This window comes from Cetorhinus maximus, chromosome 34 (assembly GCF_964194155.1).
Source record: "Cetorhinus maximus chromosome 34, sCetMax3.hap1.1, whole genome shotgun sequence".
NCBI lineage: Eukaryota > Metazoa > Chordata > Chondrichthyes > Lamniformes > Cetorhinidae > Cetorhinus > Cetorhinus maximus.
The window spans coordinates 2,891,083-2,912,268 of NC_135912.1; the positions used below are offsets into that span (position 1 = coordinate 2,891,083).

General features: G+C 48.9%; 1 protein-coding gene across 1 annotated transcript; it reads right to left on the reverse strand.

Moving 5' to 3' along the window:
• Window positions 1-2,650: 2,650 nt before the first annotated feature.
• Window positions 2,651-17,578, reverse strand: LOC144671759 (uncharacterized). Its single transcript, XM_078533777.1, has 8 exons — window positions 17,446-17,578; window positions 16,333-16,401; window positions 15,625-15,696; window positions 13,560-13,678; window positions 12,166-12,238; window positions 11,812-11,977; window positions 9,203-9,400; window positions 2,651-3,962 (listed from the first exon to the last, which is right to left on the reverse strand). Exons 1-8 carry the CDS (start codon window positions 17,479-17,481, stop codon window positions 3,826-3,828), a joined length of 870 nt encoding a protein of 289 aa, XP_078389903.1. The 5' UTR covers window positions 17,482-17,578; the 3' UTR covers window positions 2,651-3,825.
• Window positions 17,579-21,186: the final 3,608 nt, after the last annotated feature.

The following is a 21,186-nucleotide window of genomic DNA, read 5'->3' on the forward strand; positions in this document are numbered from 1 at the left end:
AGAGTTTCCCTTAGCAACTGGGCCCCGTCTCCCCTAGCAACCAAATCCAGGCGAGCAAGGGGAGGACCACGCCAACGAGCGCTGCAAGCTGTGCAAGATGGCAAATTCAAATAACATTGAGTATGTTACACAAAATGACAAGTCGGAGAGTTTATCTCTCCCTTGCAGATCTATATTGAACTGTGGTTAGTTTTTACTTCTTGGCATCCACGTTAAAATACGAGTCTTACTGCTTGGTCACACTGCACCCCTTGTGTTGGGAGGACCTAATTGCAGCGTGAAACCTCAGCGCCCCCTGCGTTGGGAGGACCTCACTGCAGCTTGAATCCTCAGCGTCCCCTGTGCTGGGAGGACCTCACTGCAGCTTGAAACCTCAGCATCCCTGGCGTTGGGAGGAGCTCTCTGCAGCTTTAATCCTCAGCATCCCCCGCCCCTGTGTTGGGAGGACCTCACTGCAGCTTGAAGCCTCAGCGCCCCCCTGTGTTGGGAGGACCTCACTGCAGCTTGCTGCCACAGCACCTCTTGAGTGTTGGGACAATCTCACTGCAGCTTCTGCACCATCACTTGCCCATTGACCCCTAGAGTTGAGATTTGAGGAGTTTGGCACCATTTGGCCATTGGTCGCCATTTTAAAGAGGAGAATGGGAGCTCTCTCCTGTCTCCTGGGCCAATATTTATCCCTCAACCAACATCACTAAATCAGATTAGCTGAATCATCGTCACATTGCTGTATGTGGGATCTTGCTGTGCGGAAATTGGCTGCCATGTTTCCTACGTTTCAAAAGAAAGGCACTTCACCGGCAGCCAAGCCCTTTGGGACATCGTGAGGTTATGAGCGGCTCTTTTGAAATGCAGACGCTTCCTTTCTGAAGTACAGGAGAAATGGGTTGCCCTCATTGCCACATGGAAGGAGAAGTGGCAGCAGCCTGAGAGGGCCCAATGTTTTGCTGTTGCCTGGACGTGACTTTGTGTTTGTGGGGGGGGGGGGGGGGGGGGGGCTGAAGATGCATCTAGCGCTTGTTCCTGCTAAAGCCTGAACAGGCTGCGGGACCCAGTCAAATTCAGGTGGACAGAAATTGGGAACCTCTCAATGAACAAGCTTAAACGAATGAATAAATAAAAAACATAAGAAATTGAAGCTGGAGTAGACCATTCGGCCCCTTGAGCCTGCTCCGCCATTCAGTTAGATCGAGGCTGATATTGCTGAAAAGAGAGACGGGCTGCCGAAGCTTTTCGTCTTGTACTGATCAGGACAAACGCAAGAATGCCAAATTTCAAAAGATCACAACAATTTATACCACAGGTGCAAAAGGTGCTGCTCGGTTGGCAAGTTGTCTCTGATTGGCCGAGGCATTGTCATGGAGTAAGTAATGGGCAACTAGAGGCTCCCTAACCTCCTGCGAACTTCAAAAAGAGTGCAAGGCTTGAGCATATTCCTTTTGCTTGCAGAGAACGGGCCCCTGCATATGAATGTACGGCGCTTCTAGCAGGTGTAAATGAGTAAGGTTATGAGCGTGACTGATTATTTTAAATTGGTTGTCAGTGTCGCTATTAGCGCATTCAGGATTGTTCAGCAAGTGCTGTCCAATTGCGGAATCACATCTAACAACAGACCTTTTGTTTTGGGTTTTGCACGTGCGGGCTGGCTCAGTACGGTCCGTGATCTGTCTGTTTATGGGGAGCTGGTGTCACACTGGACTAGTAATGCAGAGGCCCGGGGGAGGGCCCTGGGGACATGGGTTCGAATTATCATGGCAGCTGGTGGAATTTGAGCTCAATTAAATAATAAAAAAACCTGGAATGCAAAGCTAGTCTCAGTAATGGCGGCCATAAAACTATTATTGATTGTTGTAAAAAAATGCATCTGGTTCACTAATGTCCCTTTAGGGAAGGAAACCTACCGTCCTTACCTGGTGTGGCCTACGTGTGACTCCAGGCTCAAGAACAATGTGGGTGACTCTTAACTGCCCTCTGAAGCAAGCTACTCAGGTCAAGGGCAATTAGGGATGGGCAATAAATGCTGGCCTTGCCAGCGACGTGCCATTCCATGAAATATAGGTCAGGATTTTATGACCCTGCTGTTCGTATCTCCCCCCAACCCATATCCCCGCCCCACCCATATCTCCCCCCCCCACCCCCAGGGGATGCGGCGAGCTGTTTAAATCTCCATTCAGTTCGGTGGAACCGTAATATACCGCCGAGCTGGAGGGGCTGTAAAATCCGGGCCAAAAAAAAATTACGGCAGCGATCATTGTTAAACTCCAGTAGCTGTTTGGCAATGAAGTCTGAGACCAAGACTGAGTCCTTTGGTTGGAGTTTTATTTCTGGCGCATAAAACTCTCCTCAGGGAGAACTTGTCTCACCTGCTTTCCCTTTTATACAACCAAATGGGCGTGTAGGTTATTAACTGATAATTAGCAACTGAACTCCGTGTGAGTTAACTGTTTCCTTCCCCAACAATCACAGCCGATCCACTACCTCAACTCCACTTAGCCCCATATCCCTCAATTTGGCACTGAACCCAGTGCTTTAGATCTGGGAACAAAGCCTTCCCACATTCTTGGGTAGTGTTGGGGAGTGGGAAGAACCTTAAAGAGAAGAGAGCGGCCGACCAGATTAAAAAAACAGTACAAGTAGCACTCACCTGAATATAGTGAGGATCTTTATTATCAGTTCATGAAGTCTGAATCAATGGCAATTACTGAGAACGTGCACACACACAGGCGCGGAGAACTGAGGACCATCGGACAGGGGAGGTAGTGTGTGTGAGATGTGCTGATTTTCACCCTTGCTCACCTGATGGCTCTGATTCTCCCTTGCTCCAGTTCCACAGGCTTTTATACCTCATCTATTTGCCCCCTCTTCCTGAAAAGTGAGTGCTATTCACCCGCAGGGGTTTATAGCCCATTTGGGTGCACACATTTCCAAGTGAGAATCACCAGTTTGTATTACTTGGCTCCCTGCCTTCTATGAGGAGCACTGGAGCCCAGTACTGAACTCGACTTGAGACCAGCTCTTCTGGCAGGCACCTTCAGCTCAGCCCATACCACCAAGCCATCGGAGGAGCTAACTCCTGATCAAAAATTGTGCTCTTAATTCATAAGCCAAATTTAACAATTTAACAAGGTGGCTCTCCTTCCATCTCTCATCCCTCACTGTGTCTCTCCATCCATCTGCTCTTCCTCAGTTTGTCCTTCCCTCCAGCCCCCATCCCTCAGTTAGTTTTCATACCCCGCCTTCTGTTCCTCAGTTTGCCTCTCCCTCCATCTCTCATCCCTCACTGTGTCTCTCCCTCCATCCTCTCTTCCCCAGTTTGTCCTTCCCTCCAGCCCCCATCCCTCAGTCGGTTTTCATGTTCCGCCTTCTGTTCCTCAGTTTGCCTCTCCCTCCAACTCCCATCCCTCGCTGTGTCTCTCCCTCCACCTGCCCTTCTTCAGTCTGTCCTTCTCTCCAGCTCCATGCTCCACCTTCCATTCCTCAGGTTGTCTCTCCCTCCATCCTCCATCCCTCAGTTGGTCTCGCCCTACATCTCCCATCTCTCTTCTCTTCTCTGATCTTTCAATGTTCACACAATAACCCAAATTGAATGACCTGTGTTGCTACTCTGATCCCCCCGGCATTTCCAACATCATGGTAGTTAAGTAAAAAAAGATCGTTCTGGGAACCTCCCTCCCTGCACACAAAATTGACTTTAAAAGTTCAGAATCAACCCCCATTTCACAACTTTATGCCCCTTTGTCCCTCCCTTTATCCATATAGTCTACTTGCCTACACTACGCTTGGCTGGATTTGTTCCAGAATTTTAGATGAAAGGTAATGGCCCAGTCACTCGCCGTTGGATAAGTTGCTGTCAATCCCGTATTCACCGTCCGCCTCCTCCTCCATCTCTCTCCGCTTCTGTTTCTGCATCTCGTGGAGAGATTTAACGTGAAACCTGTTCAGGGTTTCTAGCTCCTCCAAAACTGAAAGACAAAACAAAACCAGTTGCATGGCTCCTGGGAATTAACAGGGAGACATGCCAACCCCTAAACGACCCAACCCACCCTTCCCCCCCCGGCCTGCATCCCCACCCCAGCACTCAATAGTGAATTACCTATTGTCATTCAATGAATAGGAGCTTATTTTTAGGTCCATGAGATGGGAGACTTCAGAAACTTGATGTACAGCACTACCTCCTGGCCAGAGTTTGCAAAAACACAGTTACAGGGAACTATTTACATAAGGATTTCTAGCTCCTGTGTCAACATTTACACTGGAGGCCATTCAGCCTGTTCCATTTGCTCAGTTATATCACAAATGATCAGTATCTCAACTCCCTTTACTTCATTCAGTTCCATTTCCCTTAACACTCTTACACCACCCCCACAAAAATCTATCAATCTCAGTCTTAAAAGTTCCAACTGTCCCCCAGCCTCTGCAGCCTTTTAAGGGGCGGGGGGGTGGTGAAGAAAGTTCCAGAATTCCATCAGCTTCCGTCATTCTTAAATGCCTTAGCTCTAATTTTAAGATTATTTTCCTTCTAGACTACCCCTACCAGAGGAAATAGTTTCTTTTATCCACTCTATCAAATTCCCTCCCTGCACCCCTCTGTTTTTCTGCCTCTCTCTCTTTCCTCCTTTAAGACGCTCCTTAAAATCTCTTTAGCCAAGATTTTTGTCCACCTGTCCTATTATCACCCACGTGGCTCAGTGTCAAATTTTGCTCCTGAGAAGTGGTTTGGAACATTTTGCGACATTAAAGATACTATATAAACACGTTGCTGCTTAGATCAGATCACCCCTCAGACCTTCTGCCTCAAAGGAACGCAAGCCACCTTTAACAGGGAGGCATGCTACAACCCCCAGCCCCCTCCCACAAACAGTAAATTGCCTACAGTCGTTTCATGAATAGAAGGTTTTTTTAATGTCTATGAGATGGCAGACTTCAGAAATGTGCTGCACTGCGTCACCTACTGGCCAGTGTTTGCAATAACACCTTTACTGCTTACAGAAGGATTTTTATTTGAAACGTTTACATATTGGGAACAGGAGGCTACTCAGCCCCTTGAGCCTGTTCCGATAATTTAATCCTCTAAATCCCAGTATAATTCTGGTGAATCTGCGCAGCGCTCCCGCCAATGTCAACGTATCCTTGCTGCAGGTGAGGTACCCAGGGCAGAATATGGTTTCAATGTTACATGCTGACGTAAAAATATGACCCAAAAAAAATCATCACAGCAGGACGTTGCAAAGTATGCATGCCTGCCGACAAGGTTTCCTTTAGAATCTACGGGGGGTTCCCCCAGGGCAGGAGAAGAGCCAGTCCCTCAGAGTGGCTCTGTGACAATGCAGGTGGGGAGCATGGGATTTAGTAGCTTCTGAAACTTTTTAAAAATTCATTTACGGGGATGTGGGCGTCGCTGGCTGGGCCCAGCATCTATTGCCCTTCCCTAATTGCCCCTTGAGAAGGTGGTGGTGAGCTGCCTTCTTGAACTGCTGCAGTTCCTGTGGTGTAGGTACACCCACAGTGCTGTTAGGGTGGGAGTTCCAGGGTTTTGACCCAGCGACAGTGAAGGAATGGCCGATATATTTCCAAGTCAGGATGGTGAGTGGGCTTGGAGGGGAACATTCGGGTGGTGGTGTTCCCCATGTGCCTGCTGCCCTTGTCCTTCTAGATGATAAACCTAGGTGTAGGTTTGGAAGGTGCTGTCTAAAGAGCCTTGGTGAGTTTCCGCAGTGCATCTTGTAGATGGTACACACACTGCTGCTAATGTGCGTCGGTGGTGGAGGGAGTGAATGTTTGTGGATGTGGTGCCAATCAAGCGGGGCTGCTTTGTCCTGGATGGTGTCGAGCTTCTTGAGTGTTGTGGGAGCTGCACTCATCCAGGCAAGTGGGGAGTATCCCATCACACTCCTGACTTGTGCCTTGTAGATGGTGGACAGGCTTTGGAGAGTCAGGAGGTGAGTTACTTGACGCAGGATTCCCAGCCTCTGACCTTCATCGAATGATGGAGGTTTGCATCTGCAAACATGAGGATGTTTAAATGAGGAGCGCCCAACATATGTAAAAGAACTTGCAATGCATTTCACAACCTCAGGTCACCCCCCAAAGTGCTTGGGAACGAATGAAGCACTTTCTGAAGTGTATCACCTTTGAAATGTAGGAACCCCAATAGCAAATGTGCGCACAGCAAGATCCCATAAACAGGAATGGAATAATGATCACTAGTTTGTTTTCAGTAATGTCCCCCACCCAAACATTTTCACATCATTTGACAGCATTTTGCGGTAAACAGGGTTCATTTGCACTGATTTGGCATCAATTACACTCAAAAGCAATCATTTAGCGATCATTTAACATTGCAAGTAGCTACGTGGCATCATTGCCATCAATTTTCCCAAACCACGGTGCCCAAACATTTGTGATTAGCGACGTTACTTAGCTTAAGCATTCTGACACTGAAAACGATCATAAAGTTTATTTTCCATATTTCCGAATTTCGATAGCTTCAAACATCATCAAACTGATCTGACTTTAGAAAAACCAGCCTGTTTTAACTTCGGTGCGGCTTCATGCTCTCGTCGGGACCTGGAAAAATTTATTAATTTTGCTTCCAATTTCCACCCCTCCATAATTTTCTCATGGTCCATCTCTGACACTTCTCTTCCCTTCCTTGACCTCTCTGTCTCAATTTCTGATGATAGACTGTCCACCAATATCCATTACAAGCCTACCGACTCCCACAGCTACCTCGACTACAGCTCCTCACACCCCGCTTCCTGTAAGGACTCCATCCCATTCTCTCAGTTCCTTCGCCTCCGTCGCATCTGTTCTGATGACGCTAGCTTCAAAAACAGCTCCTCTGACATGTCCTCCTTCTTCCTTAACCGAGGTTTTCCACCCACGGTCGTTGACAGGGCCCTCAACCGTGTCCGGCCCATATCCCGTGCATCCTCCCTCACGCCTTCTCCTCCTTCCCAGAAACATGATTGGGTCCCCCTTGTCCTCACTTATCACCCCACCAGCCTCCGCATTCAAAGGATCGTCCTCCGCCATTTCCGCCAACTCCAGCATGATGCCACCACCAAACACATCTTCCCTTCACCCTCCCTGACGGCATTCCGTAGGGATCGTTCCCTCCGGGACACCCTGGTCCACTCCTCCATCACCCCCTACTCCTCAACCCCCACCTATGGCACCTCCCCATGCCCACGCAGAAGATGCAACACCTGCCCCTTCACTTCCTCTCTCCTCACCGTCCAAGGGCCCAAACACTCCTTTCAAGTGAAGCAGCATTTCACTTGCATTTCCCCTAACTTAGTCTACTGCATTCGTTGCTCCCAATGCGGTCTCCTCTACATTGGAGAGACCAAACGCAAACTGGGCGACCGCTTTGCAGAACACCTGCGGTCTGTCCGCAAGAATGACCCAAACCTCCCTGTTGCTTGCCATTTTAACACTCCACCCTGTTCTCTTGCCCACATGTCTGTCCTTGGCTTGCTGCATTGTTCCAGTGAAGCCCAACGCAAACTGGAGGAACAGCACCTCATCTTCCGACTAGGCACTTTACAGCCTTCCGGGCTGAATATTGAATTCAACAACTTTAGATCTTAAACTACCCTGCCCCCCTGCCCCACCTCCCCCCATCCCCACCCCGTTTCTCCCCCCTCCCTTTTTTTTTCCAATAATTTATATAGATTCTTCTTTTCCCACCTATTTCCATTATTTTTAAATCTAAAACTAAAACTTTGTTAGTCTTTCCACCTCACCCCCACTAGAGCTGTACTTTGAATATCCTGTCTTCCATTCTTAATTAGCATTTTCTTAGACAAATATCACCACCTTCAACACCTCTTTGACCCTTTTGTCTGTAACATCTTTTGATTATCTGCTCCTATCACTGCTTGCTTATCTCCACAATCACCCCACCCTCAACTTCTCTCCCCCCGCCCCCCCACCTTAGACCAGTTTATAGTTCACCCCTCTCCTAACTATACTTCAGTTCTGCCGAAGGGTCATGAAGACTCGAAACGTTGACTGATTTCTTCTCCGCCGATGCTGCCAGACCTGCTGAGTTTTTCCAGGTAATTCTGTTTTTGTTTTGGATTTCCAGCATCCGCAGTAGCTTTTAGCTTTTTGTTTTTATCTCTGTTTTAACATAGGTTTGGATAATCCAGTTTTATGTTTCTCTTCATAACCGATAACTAGTGCAAGACAACCCTGCTCCCCGCCCCACCCAGGATTGCAGCAGTTTTCTCCCACCCCCCGTCCCCATCCGGAGCAATTTTCTCCCCCCACCAACCTCCCCCCCTCCCCAGAGCAACTTTCTTCCGCACCACCCCAGAATCCCCCATCTTTCCACTCGATTGCAGCAGTTTTCTTCCTCTCTCTCCCCGCCCCTTTTGCCCCCCTCTATCTCTCTCTCTCCCAACTCTCTTTCTCTGCTCCTCTTTCTCCCCCACTTCCTCTCTTTCTCCTCTCCCCACTTCCCCCCTCTCTATGTCTCTCTCTCTCCGCCACACTCTCCAACTTCCCCTCCCCTCTTTCTTCGCTCCTCCGACTCCGGAGAGCTCAGGTCGCAGGGCCGACGGGAACCGGGAGCGATGGTGAGTCCGGCTCTGCTGACTGCAGTTTCCCAGCAGGTAGTGGAAGCATCAATGGCGGTGAGGAGCGGGGTAAGTATTGGGTTGGGGAAGTAGGGGTGGGGATGCGATGAGGGAGGGGTGGGGGTTGGAGGGAGTTGTCAGGGGGCGGGAGGGGCCTGGAGTTCGGTGGCAGTGGTAGCAGGGTCCGGAGACTAAGGTGGCGGTTAGTTTTCCATACTTAAAGCGTTACAGCAAAGTAATGGTCCAGCTGCTCCATGCTCCACACCAGCCTCCTCCCACCACCTCTTCATCTCACGTTATCAGCATATCCTTCTATTCGCTGCTCCCTCACGTGTTTATCCAGCTTCCCCTCAAATGCAAGTACAGTACTCGTCTCCACCGCTCCCTGTGGTCGTGGGTTCTGCATTCTCACCACTCCTTGGGTAAAGACGTTTCCCCTCAATTCCCCTATTGGGTTTATTAGTGAGAATCTGATATTTATGGAGCCAATTCACATGTTAGAATCAGAAAGATAATGTTGCTGCTTATTGAAAAACAAAAGTAAGAGTCAAAGTATAAACAGGAGGTGAGGAATGGCTTTTTTTGTTAACTGTTGATGCTAACACACTGCACATTACCTTTGCTGTAATAGAGCTTCTCCCGGTTTCCGTAGATCACAATCCTCTGGAGGAAGTTGGCCATGGCCCCTGATGCCAGGAATCTCTCGATCAGAGGGAGGGACTCAAAGTATCTGATGTCCAGGGTGAACGGGTTCGATGGCGGAGGCCACGTGCAGAGTTCCACGAGCTCCGCCACAATTTCCCAAATCAGTCGGTCTGCAGAGAGACAGAGAGCAAGACGCTGCTGAGGGCAGGAAAGCTGTTTCTTGGCCGGGGGGGTGGGGGGGAGGTGGCTGGGAAGCAATCAGGAGCGCTCTTGCCTGCTGGTTACCAGGGAAAAGAATAAAGGGGGCCTGCATTTCTATTGCGCCCTGCTACAGCTGTACCAGGTGTTGGTGAGACCACGCATAGGCCTGAGTTTTCAGCTCGGTGGGTGGGTGCAATCGGCGGGTCCGGGAGCGGTCGGGAAACAGACTGCCGACCACGATCGGACCCTGACTGCGATTTCACGCTCACTGGCCAATTAACAGCCTGGCCGGTGTGAATCGCGCGGTGAAAAGCTCAGCGCTGCCGGGAGTGGGGTAGGGGGGAGGAGGGTGAGCGATGATGTTTCCGCGGGCAGGGGCCAGCGCTGTGAGAAAGCTCCTCGAAGGCAGAGAGGCTGCCTCAGGGAGGCTGCAGGCCCGAAAACCATGAAGTAAAGTTTTAAAAATCAGGGAGAAAAAGCGTCCGAGCATCACAATCAGGCACCTGAACATATCGAGGATAAAAATGCTGTCCGTAGATTTCCATTTGATTTAGTAACGGAAATCTCATCCCGCCCCTTGGATGAGGTTTCATGGATAAAGCAAAGTCCGCCTGGCCGATTCACCCGTCCGCCAACCGTAAGGTTGGGCAGACCATGAAAAATCGGAGTCAATTGGTCCGTTAATGGGCTTAATTTCCCGCTTAATTGTTGGCGGGCGGGCTTCCGACTTTTGTGATTTCATGTGCGACCGGGGTTTGCGTGCTCACCCGATCAGGGTAAAATTCAGCCCCTAGAGAACCGTGTACAGTTTTGGTCTTCTTCCTTAAGAAAGGATATAATTGCATTGGAAGCAGTTAGCAGAAGGTTCCCTCGGTTGATTCCTGGGATGAAGGATTTCTCTATGAGAAGAAGTTGAGCAGATTGGGACCTATACTCATTGGAGTTTCGAAAGGTGATCTTATTGGAACATATAAGACTCTGAGGAGGCTGGACAGGGTGGATGCTGAGAGGGAATCTAGAACTAGGGAACACGATTTCAGCACAAGGGGTCTCCCATTTAAGATGGGGATGAGGAGGAATTTCCCTTTCTCGGTTGGGTCATTGGGATGTGAGGCTCTCTTCCCCAGTGAGCAGTAGAGTCAGGGTCATTGAATCTATTCAAAGCTGAGTTAGACAGATCTTTGATCTATAAGGGAGTCATTCGTTATGGGGAACAGGCAGGAAAGTGGAGTTAAGGACACAATCAGATCAGCCATGATCTTTCTGAGTGGCGGAGCAGGCTCGAGGGGCCGAAGGCCGACTCCTGCTCGTAATTCTTTTGTCCTTGTGTTTTACCACCTCAGGACATCCAAAGTACTTTGCAGTCAATGAGGTACGTTGGATAGGGGTTACGCTACTGGACTAGTAATCCAGAGTCCCGGACTAATGACGTGGGGACAAGAGTTCTAATGTCCCAGGACTAACACCCTTCGCTGTATTGAATAGAAATTGGTCGGGTCCGTCCGCTCCGAGAAAGGAGTAGTCTTGATGGGCCGAATGGTGTTGCCAGTCGATGCATTTCTGTTCAGGTAAGGCCATTGGGCAAAGGCAAGTTAATATTTTTGGGGTACAGATCGGCTATGATTGAATTGAACGGGAGAGCAGGATTGAGGGGATGAATGGCCTCCCCGAATTCCTCATTCTTTAACAGTGCGGTACAGAGCACTGATCAGAGATGCTCGGAGAGGGGGCATCCAACAAAAGGATGATGAGTGACGTCTATGTTCCCGAATTACTTTGTGGTAAAGTCACCATCTCTGAGCCACATGAATAAGGGAGGTCAAAGGCTAACTTTTTTTATTCTTTCATGGGGTGTGGGCATCACTGACAAGGCCAGCATTTGTTGAACTGAGTGGGCTTGCCACACCATTCCAGGGGGCAGCTAAGAGTCAATCACACTGCTGTGGGTTTGGAGTCACATGTAGGCCAGACAAGAGAGGACAACAGATTTCCTTTCCTGAAGGACATTAGTGAGCCAGATGGGTTTTTATGACAATCATGCTCACTGTTACTGAGACTAGCTTTCAATTCCAGGTTTATTAATTTAATTAATTAACTACGCTACCATTGGCCTCTTAACGGGGCAATGGTCCAGGTGCACTCAGAAAACTAAGGTGAACGAAGAAAGCTTGGCCAGGGGTTAATTCCTGACGGTTATCCAGTGGCCCTGCTGAGTGCACAAGCGGGGAGGTTGGGGTGGGGGGGTGGAAGGGAGGGCACATACCTGTCTGCATTGCCTTTCACTGTCAAGGCCCACCTGGTCGCTCAGGCGAAGTATTGGGGCCAAAGCAAAGCCCGGTTAACACGATTTACAGACAAGCTGTGCGGTCGAAAACGTTACCATTCTGGTGCCAATCCCGGGTGGCGTTCAGCTTCAGAGGGCTGTCCTTGGCTGCCCAGGGCCCGCTGGTCGTTTTAACGAGGCGCTCGTGGTTTGATCGGATCCACACGTAAGGGCACTGGTACTTGGCGTAGCACGCCAACAGGAAGAGGGTGCAGTTCAGTTCCTGTTGGAGACAGGCAGGCCATTAGGCGACCTCGTCACAATGCGATAAGCACCGATGTAAACACAGAGCGCGAGCATGCGAGGCAAAGCAAAGGGAGAAAGAGAGCGCAGCAGTGTTAGCACATCAGACCGCCCCGGTCCTGAAAGCAGGTATATTTGCAGCAAAGACGACATTGCTCGGTTACTTACTGGGAGCGCAATTTCTCGGTCACAGGGAGATGCTGGAGGCAGCCCCGTGTCAGTGTAACCACAACCACTCATTCTGAGGAGAAAAGGAAAATAAAAGGAATGAAAGAAGGACATAGGGACATCCGAAATAGGAGCAGGAGTAGACCATGAGGCTTGTCGAGTCTGCTCCGCTGTTCAATACGATCGTGGCTGATTTTGGGTTTCAACTCCACTTTCCTGCCCCCTCCCCATATCCCTAGATTCCCTGAGAGACCAAAAATCTGTCTTCCCAGCTTTAAATGTGTTCAACGATGCAGCATCCACAACCCTCTGGGGTCGAGAATTCCAAAGATTCACACAACCTTTTGAGTGAAGAAATTTCTCCTCATCTCAGTCCTAAACGATCGGCCCTTTATCCCGAGATTGTGCCCCCCGTGTTTTAAGATTCCCCGGCCAGGGGGAATAACCTCTCAGTGTCTAGCTGATCCAAGCCCCCTCAGAATCTTGTCTGTTTCAATGAGATCACCTCTCATTCTTCTAAACTCCAAGGAATATAAGCCCAATTCATTCAGCCTCTCATCATAGGACAGCCCCCCTCGACCCAGGCACCAACCTAGTGAAACTACACTGCGCTGCCTCCAATGTTAGCTTATCCTTCCTATGCACAATATTCCAGGTGTGGTCTCACCAAAGCCCTGAATAATCGTAGCAATAATTATTCGTGCATTCCAATCCCCTTGCAACGCAGGTCAACGTGACACGTGCTGTTGTCCACCTGAACTTAAACCGAGCCTCCATTTAGCATCCTATCCAAAAGGTAGAGGAGTGGGGTACACAGGGGGGGATCAGAGTGCAGAAGGCTGGGTATAACACAGCTTCCCCCATATACAACCGGTGCTGCTGTGAGGCTGCTTGGGAGGAACTGACCCGTCTCAGTATCTGGGCGTTCCCGAGAGGAGTGGCGCCTGTAGGGAATGCCGGACATGAATCCAGGCCCAGAACTCATGCAGGAAAGTTAAATGGTGGTGGTTTTCCCTTGTCCGCCCACAGAACGAGACATGCGAATCAGGGAGAGTAAGGAAATCCTGGGACTCTGCACTTTGTCCACCGACAGGACAGGTCCAGCAATATCTGGGAAGAGGGACGGTTGTGAAGTCTGGTTGGATTCTGACACGCAAACTGGATTTCCCTCATTCCAATGTTGACTGGCCTGCCGCGAATTCTGAACATTTCCCGTTTGTGTTTTGGGAATTTCCTGGCACTTTTGCCGACTGTTCCAATTGATCTGGAGCTCGCCAGTGGGTTTCCCAGTGCTTGCCGATGAATTTGACCACTGACACGTGGTGGGGCGGGCGGGGGATGGGGGGGGAAGGGGGTTGGGGGAAGGGGACGGTGGGGAAGCAGAATTCTTTTACCTCTTCTGTGATCGCAGCGATGTCAGCAGAGATTGGTCAGCGTAGGGCAGGTCAGCAGCTCCACAATCCTCGTCGGGAGAATGAACCAGGCTCCTGGGGAGACTAGCCAATCGCCAGCTCTGGAAAGGCGTGAGAAGGAAGAGACAGACTTGTGGTTCAGAAAGATGGAAATTACAGCAATAGGAGGCCTTTCTGCCCATTGTGCGTGTGCTAGAATTACATTGAACGCACTGCTGAAAAAAGAGACATGCTGCCAAAACTAAAATAAAAGCGAAAACAGAAAATGCTGGAAAAACTCAGCAGGTCTGGCAGCATCTGTGGAGAGAGAAACAGAGTTAATGTTTCAAGTCCAATATGACTCTTCGCGAACCTGAAGTGAGAGTTTTATGCTGTTGCGAAAGGTGGGAGGGGTCAGGTGGAGAAAAAAGGGAAGATTAGGGGTAGGTTAGAGGGTAGGGGAGATTAAATTACATTGATGTTAAGGAATGAAAGGCAAAGAGTGGGAATGGTAGTAGTAAAGGTACTGAGCATTGGTCCAGGGTGGGTGTGAGTAGCAGAGGTCAGCTCTGTCTGAAAGCAAAACAAGATACAGACTGGCACTAGGGGAAAAAGAATCAAAATGGAGAACAGAGTTCATGGTCTGAAGTTGCTGAACTCAATGTTAAGTCCAGAAGGCTGTAAAGTGCATAATCGGAAGATGGAGTGCTGTCCCTCAAACTTGCGTTGGGCTTCACTGGAACATTGCAGCAGGCTGAAGACAGAAATGTGAGCATGAGAGCGAGATGGTGGATTGAACCGGCAAGCAGCTGGGAGGTCGGGGGTCACACTCGGACTGAATGGATGTGTTTTGCGAAGCAGGTCGCCCAGCCCACTGAAGATTTTCGTCTTGCACTCATCAGATGCAAGAATGTCAAATCTCAAAGGGAGCAACAATTTATACTGCATGAGAAGAGTATGTTGATTAGTTGGCAAGTCAGCTCTGATTGGTTGAGGTGTCGCCACGGAGAATGCATCAGGGTACTGTTGCCCCTGTGCTTTTGTTTAATTCAAAAGAGGTACAATGCCTGGACATGTTCCTTTTGCCTGCAGAGGAGAGGTCCCTGCAAGCGTAAGTGAGCCACATTGTGAGTCTGACTGATAATCTTAAATTGGCTGATAGTGTAATTCTTAGCACACTCAGGATTGTTCAGCAAATGCTTTCCAATCACACCTAACGATAGACATCGCGTTCAGGGTTTTACAAGCATGGGCTGGTTGCGTCCGGTTAGTGCACTGCCTAAGGGGCGTGCTGTTTGACAACGTCTGCCAGTCATAGAATGTATAGCAAAGCAACAGGACATTGGACCCAACTGGTCAGACGAGTCTCCTCCCACCTGACTTCACCTAACCCTATCAGCATTAACCTTTTAATTCGTATAAGACATTGTTTAGGTCTTAATTAAAAACTTCTGCCATCCTGGTAGTCGCATGATACAATTGGCAAAATCACAACAATCAGCCTCTATTAATCATTCTACGACACACCCATGAGGAGTGGGAAACCACCACTGGTAGGGTGGAGAGCTTTTTTAAAAAATTAATTGATGGGATGTGAGTGTCACTGGCAAGGCCGGAATGTATTCCCATCCCTAACTACCCCTTGTGAAGATGGAGGGACATTTCAGAGGGCAGTTAAGAATCAACCACATTGCTGTGGGTCTGGAGTCACTTCTAGGCTGGACCGGGTAAAGGACTTGAGTGAACCAGACAGTTTTTTTTTTAATATGAGAGTCAATGATAGTTGTCATAGTCACCACTACTGAGATTAGTTTTCAATTCCGGAATTATTAACTGTTGTGGTGGAATTTGAACCAGTATTCCAAGGGCATTAGCCTAAGCCTCTGGATTACCAATCCAGTGATATTACCATTACGCTATCGTCTCCCCCATGGTTGTTGCACGTGCTACTGAGACTATGAACAGCAAACACAGGGAACTGCTTTGTAGGGTTTGGAATGTCCCTAAAGTTCTGTGACAAGATTAGGATTTGTACAAAGTGCCAAAGGCAGCTTAGGACAATACTTACAACATCCTCGTTCACCACAGTCAGCAGCAGCTCCTCACGGCCCCTCAGCCAGGGCTGGAAGTATCGGAAACCCTGAGAAAGGGACGAGAAGAAAACGGTCACTATCATGGAATGGCTGATCAGTGCTGCGATTTCCCATAACGTTAAATCCTCCATTTGTGGATTGTAAGATCGGACTACAGCCAGAAGGTGGTGAGTTCAAGTACCCTCTTCAGAGGCTTGAGCACAAAGTCTAGGTCGGCACTCCTCAGTGCAGTCACTGAGGGCGTACTGCATGGTCGGAGCAGCTGTCGTTTGGATGAGGGATTAAACTGAGACCCCATCTGCCCTATGAGATGGACATCAAAGGTCTTGCGGCCATTATTTTGAAGAAGAGCAAGGGGGAGTGCTCTCCGATGTCCTGAACCAATATTTCATCCCTCGTTCAACATCATTACAATAGGTCATCATCTCATTGCTGTTTGTGGGATCTTGCTGTGTGCAAATTGGCTGCCACATACCCTAGGCAGATCTTCTGTGGGAGTGGGCTTGAGGGGATGAGTGGCTGACTCCAGCCCCGATTTCTTAAGTTCTTATATTCGAGGTTACTACAGTGACACTGCTTCAAACAATAAAATACTTCTTTCACAAAATCCTGAGGTCCTGAAAGGGCCTTAAAGGCAGGTACATAACGGCAGGTTCCTTCTGTCTCCCTCCTAATCCTCTTACCTGCAGTGACCCCAGTGTCACCAAATCTCCGAGAAACTCCTGGAGCTTCTTCATTTCCTTCATCTTGTCCTAGAAACACAGCACCGAAACCGAATTAGCGGGGTTTGGGAGTGGAGAAACAGTCAGTTGAGAAGTGATGGTCCCCCAATTCCAACTGGTCACCCTCCACACAGCTCAAAGGTATTCATCTCTAAGCCACACAGAGCAAGTCCTATTGTGGGCCAAGTTAGCTGGTCCCAGCTGGGTGGTAGTTGTGGGTGTTACAATAGGCTTTATTCACCCTGTCTTGCTCAATGGGTACCTAAATGGACTTCTGCTCCTATTGGTTAGTGGAGGTAGGGCTACTGGTATAGCGCCTGTGTGTTTTCAGATGAGATGCTAGACTGAGGCCCATATTCCCTCTCATGTAGACATAAAGAGATTCCATATTTAAGAAGAGCAGGGGAGTTCGCCCCAGTTTCCTGGCTAATTTTTACCCCTCAACCAACATCAGTAAATGAGATTATCTGGTCAATTATCACGCTGCTGTTTGTGCGAGCTTGCTGTATCGTGGCACGAAGGAGGCAATTCAGCCCATCGAGCCTTATCCAGCTCTCTGCACGGCAATGCAGTCAGTCCCATTCCCCTGCTCTCTCTCCCTGTAGTCCTGCAAGTTTATTTCAGCTCGCGTCCCCATCCAATTTCCTTTTGAAATCATTCATCGTCTCTGCTCCCACCCCTCTGGTGGGCAGCGAGTTCCAGGCCATTACCACTCGCTGCGTAGAATAGTTCTTCCTCACATCCCCCTTGTAGCTCTTGCCCAAAATTTCAAACCTGTCTTTCTTAGTGCCTGTATCTTCAGCTAATGGGAACAGTTTCCCTTTGTCTACCATATCTAAACCGGTCATAAACCTTTATCAAATCTGTGCGCCAATGGACTGCTGCGTTTCCGATACTACAACGGTGACGTCAAAAAGCACTTCATTGGCTCTAAAGTGAATTTGGCCGGTAGCAAGGCTGGGAAAGGCGATGCAGAAATGCAGTGCCTTTGGATAGAAAACCAGAGAGAATAATCCACAGTTAAAAAACCCAGCGACAAAGACGGTGTCACCGCAATAATAAAAGGTGACTTACCTCTGTTGCTGAGCTCATATTAAATCTCTCCTGCATGTGGGGAGAGGTAGAAAAATGAAACTGTGGGGAGGAAAAATAAAATTATTTCAGTTTGACAGAGCAGAATTACAGACTGAAAACATTTTCTTAGCATTTTTAAAATGCTGTACCTTTAAAATGTCAGCTTTATTTATGTTTTCTATTGTAATTTGCCCAAAATGAATCGCCCTTTGACCTGCTCCCAGTCTTTTGCCAAATATTTATTGCCTCGGCAGCAAATGTTAGCGGCTCAGCTACAAACCTTATGGAACCTAATTTCTGAATATTGTGAATGCATCAACTGGATATGAATGATGCCGGGTATATTCTTTAATAAAGGACATTGGCTGCGTGAGGAAAGGATGGAGAGAGTTTCCCTTAGCAACTGGGCCCCGTCTCCCCTAGCAACCAAATCCAGGCGAGCAAGGGGAGGACCACGCCAACGAGCGCTGCAAGCTGTGCAAGAAGGCAAATTCAAATAACATTGAGTATGTTACACAAAATGACAAGTCGGAGAGTTTATCTCTCCCTTGCAGATCTATATTGAACTGTGGTTAGTTTTTACTTCTTGGCATCCACGTTAAAATACGAGTCTTACTGCTTGGTCACACTGCACCCCTTGTGTTGGGAGGACCTAATTGCAGCGTGAAACCTCAGCGCCCCCTGCGTTGGGAGGACCTCACTGCAGCTTGAATCCTCAGCGTCCCCTGTGCTGGGAGGACCACACTGCAGCTTGAAACCTCAGCATCCCTGGCGTTGGGAGGAGCTCTCTGCAGCTTTAATCCTCAGCATCCCCCGCCCCTGTGTTGGGAGGACCTCACTGCAGCTTGAAGCCTCAGCGCCCCCCTGTGTTGGGAGGACCTCACTGCAGCTTGCTGCCACAGCACCTCTTGAGTGTTGGGACAATCTCACTGCAGCTTCTGCACCATCACTTGCCCATTGACCCCTAGAGTTGAGATTTGAGGAGTTTGGCACCATTTGGCCATTGGTCGCCATTTTAAAGAGGAGAATGGGAGCTCTCTCCTGTCTCCTGGGCCAATATTTATCCCTCAACCAACATCACTAAATCAGATTAGCTGGATCATCGTCACATTGCTGTATGTGGGATCTTGCTGTGCGGAAATTGGCTGCCATGTTTCCTACGTTTCAAAAGAAAGGCACTTCACCGGCAGCCAAGCCCTTTGGGACATCGTGAGGTTATGAGCGGCTCTTTTGAAATGCAGACGCTTCCTTTCTGAAGTACAGGAGAAATGGGTTGCCCTCATTGCCACATGGAAGGAGAAGTGGCAGCAGCCTGAGAGGGCCCAATGTTTTGCTGTTGCCTGGACGTGACTTTGTGTTTGTGGGGGGGGGGGGGGGGGGGGCGGTGAAGACGCATCTAGCGCTTGTTCCTGCTAAAGCCTGAACAGGCTGCGGGACCCAGTCAAATTCAGGTGGACAGAAATTGGGAACCTCTTAATGAACAAGCTTAAACGAATGAATAAAAAAAAAACATAAGAAATTGAAGCTGGAGTAGACCATTCGGCCCCTTGAGCCTGCTCAGCCATTCAGTTAGATCGAGGCTGATATTGCTGAAAAGAGAGATGGGTTGCCGAAGCTTTTCGTCTTGTACTGATCAGGACAAACGCAAGAATGCCAAATTTCAAAAGATCACAACAATTTATACCACAGGTGCAAAAGGTGCTGCTCGGTTGGCAAGTTGTCTCTGATTGGCCGAGGCATTGTCATGGAGTAAGTAATGGTCAACTAGAGGCTCCCTAACCTCCTGCGAACTTCAAAAAGAGTGCAAGGCTTGAGCATATTCCTTTTGCTTGCAGAGAACGGGCCCCTGCATATGAATGTACGGCGCTTCTAGCAGGTGTAAATGAGTAAGGTTATGAGCGTGACTGATTATTTTAAATTGGTTGTCAGTGTCGCTATTAGCGCATTCAGGATTGTTCAGCAAGTGCTGTCCAATTGCGGAATCACATCTAACAACAGACCTTTTGTTTTGGGTTTTGCACGTGCGGGCTGGCTGAGTACGGTCCGTGATCTGTCTGTTTATGGGGAGCTGGTGTCAGACTGGACTAGTAATGCAGAGGCCCGGGGGAGGGCCCTGGGGACATGGGTTCGAATTATCATGGCAGCTGGTGGAATTTGAGCTCAATTAAATAATAAAAAAAACCTGGAATGCAAAGCTAGTCTCAGTAATGGCGGCCATAAAACTATTATTGATTGTTGTAAAAAAATGCATCTGGTTCACTAATCTCCCTTTAGGGAAGGAAACCTACCGTCCTTACCTGGTGTGGCCTACGTGTGACTCCAGGCTCAAGAACAATGTGGGTGACTCTTAACTGCCCTCTGAAGCAAGCTACTCAGGTCAAGGGCAATTAGGGATGGGCAATAAATGCTGGCCTTGCCAGCGACGTGCCATTCCATGAAATATAGGTCAGGATTTTATGACCCCGCTGTTCGTATCTCCCCCCAACCCATATCCCCGCCCCACCCGTATCTCCCCCCCCCCACAACCCCAGGGGATGCGGCGAGCTGTTTAAATCTCCATTCAGTTCGGTGGAACCGTAATATACCGCCGAGCTGGAGGGGCTGTAAAATCCGGGCCAAAAAAAAATTACGGCAGCGATCATTGTTAAACTCCAGTAGCTGTTTGGCAATGAGGTCTGAGACCAAGACTGAGTCCTTTGGTTGGAGTTTTATTTCTGGCGCATAAAACTCTCCTCAGGGAGAACTTGTCTCACCTGCTTTCCCTTTTATACAACCAAATGGGCGTGTAGGTTATTAACTGATAATTAGCAACTGAACTCCGTGTGAGTTAACTGTTTCCTTCCCCAACAATCACAGCCGATCCACTACCTCAACTCCACTTAGCCCCATATCCCTCAATTTGGCACCGAACCCAGTGCTTTAGATCTGGGAACAAAGCCTTCCCACATTCTTGGGTAGTGTTGGGGAGTGGGAAGAACCTTAAAGAGAAGAGAGCGGCCGACCAGATTAAAAAAACAGTACAAGTAGCACTCACCTGAATATAGTGAGGATCTTTATTATCAGTTCATGAAGTCTGAATCAATGGCAATTACTGAGAACGTGCACACACACAGGCGCGGAGAACTGAGGACCATCGGACAGGGGAGGTAGTGTGTGTGAGATGTGCTGATTTTCACCCTTGCTCACCTGATGGCTCTGATTCTCCCTTGCTCCAGTTCCACAGGCTTTTATACCTCATCTATTTGCCCCCTCTTCCTGAAAAGTGAGTGCTATTCACCCGCAGGGGTTTATAGCCCATTTGGGTGCACACATTTCCAAGTGAGAATCACCAGTTTGTATTACTTGGCTCCCTGCCTTCTATGAGGAGCACTGGAGCCCAGTACTGAACTCGACTTGAGACCAGCTCTTCTGGCAGGCACCTTCAGCTCAGCCCATACCACCAAGCCATCGGAGGAGCTAACTCCTGATCAAAAATTATGCTCTTAATTCATAAGCCAAATTTAACAATTTAACAAGGTGGCTCTCCTTCCATCTCTCATCCCTCACTGTGTCTCTCCATCCGTCTGCTCTTCCTCAGTTTGTCCTTCCCTCCAGCCCCCATCCCTCAGTTGGTTTTCATACCCCGCCTTCTGTTCCTCAGTTTGCCTCTCCCTCCATCTCTCATCCCTCACTGTGTCTCTCCCTCCATCCTCTCTTCCCCAGTTTGTCCTTCCCTCCAGCCCCCATCCCTCAGTCGGTTTT

Excerpts from the sequence above, each read along its gene's own strand:
- LOC144671759 (XM_078533777.1), bottom strand. The coding sequence starts at position 17,481 with ATGCAGGAGAGATTTAATATGAGCTCAGCAACAGAG. Across the intron at positions 16,402-17,445 it reads ATATGAGCTCAGCAACAGAG|GACAAGATGAAGGAAATGAA; the intron begins GTAAGTCACCTT and ends CTGTGTTTCTAG. Across the intron at positions 13,679-15,624 it reads CTGTGGTGAACGAGGATGTT|AGCTGGCGATTGGCTAGTCT; the intron begins GTAAGTATTGTC and ends ACGCCTTTCCAG.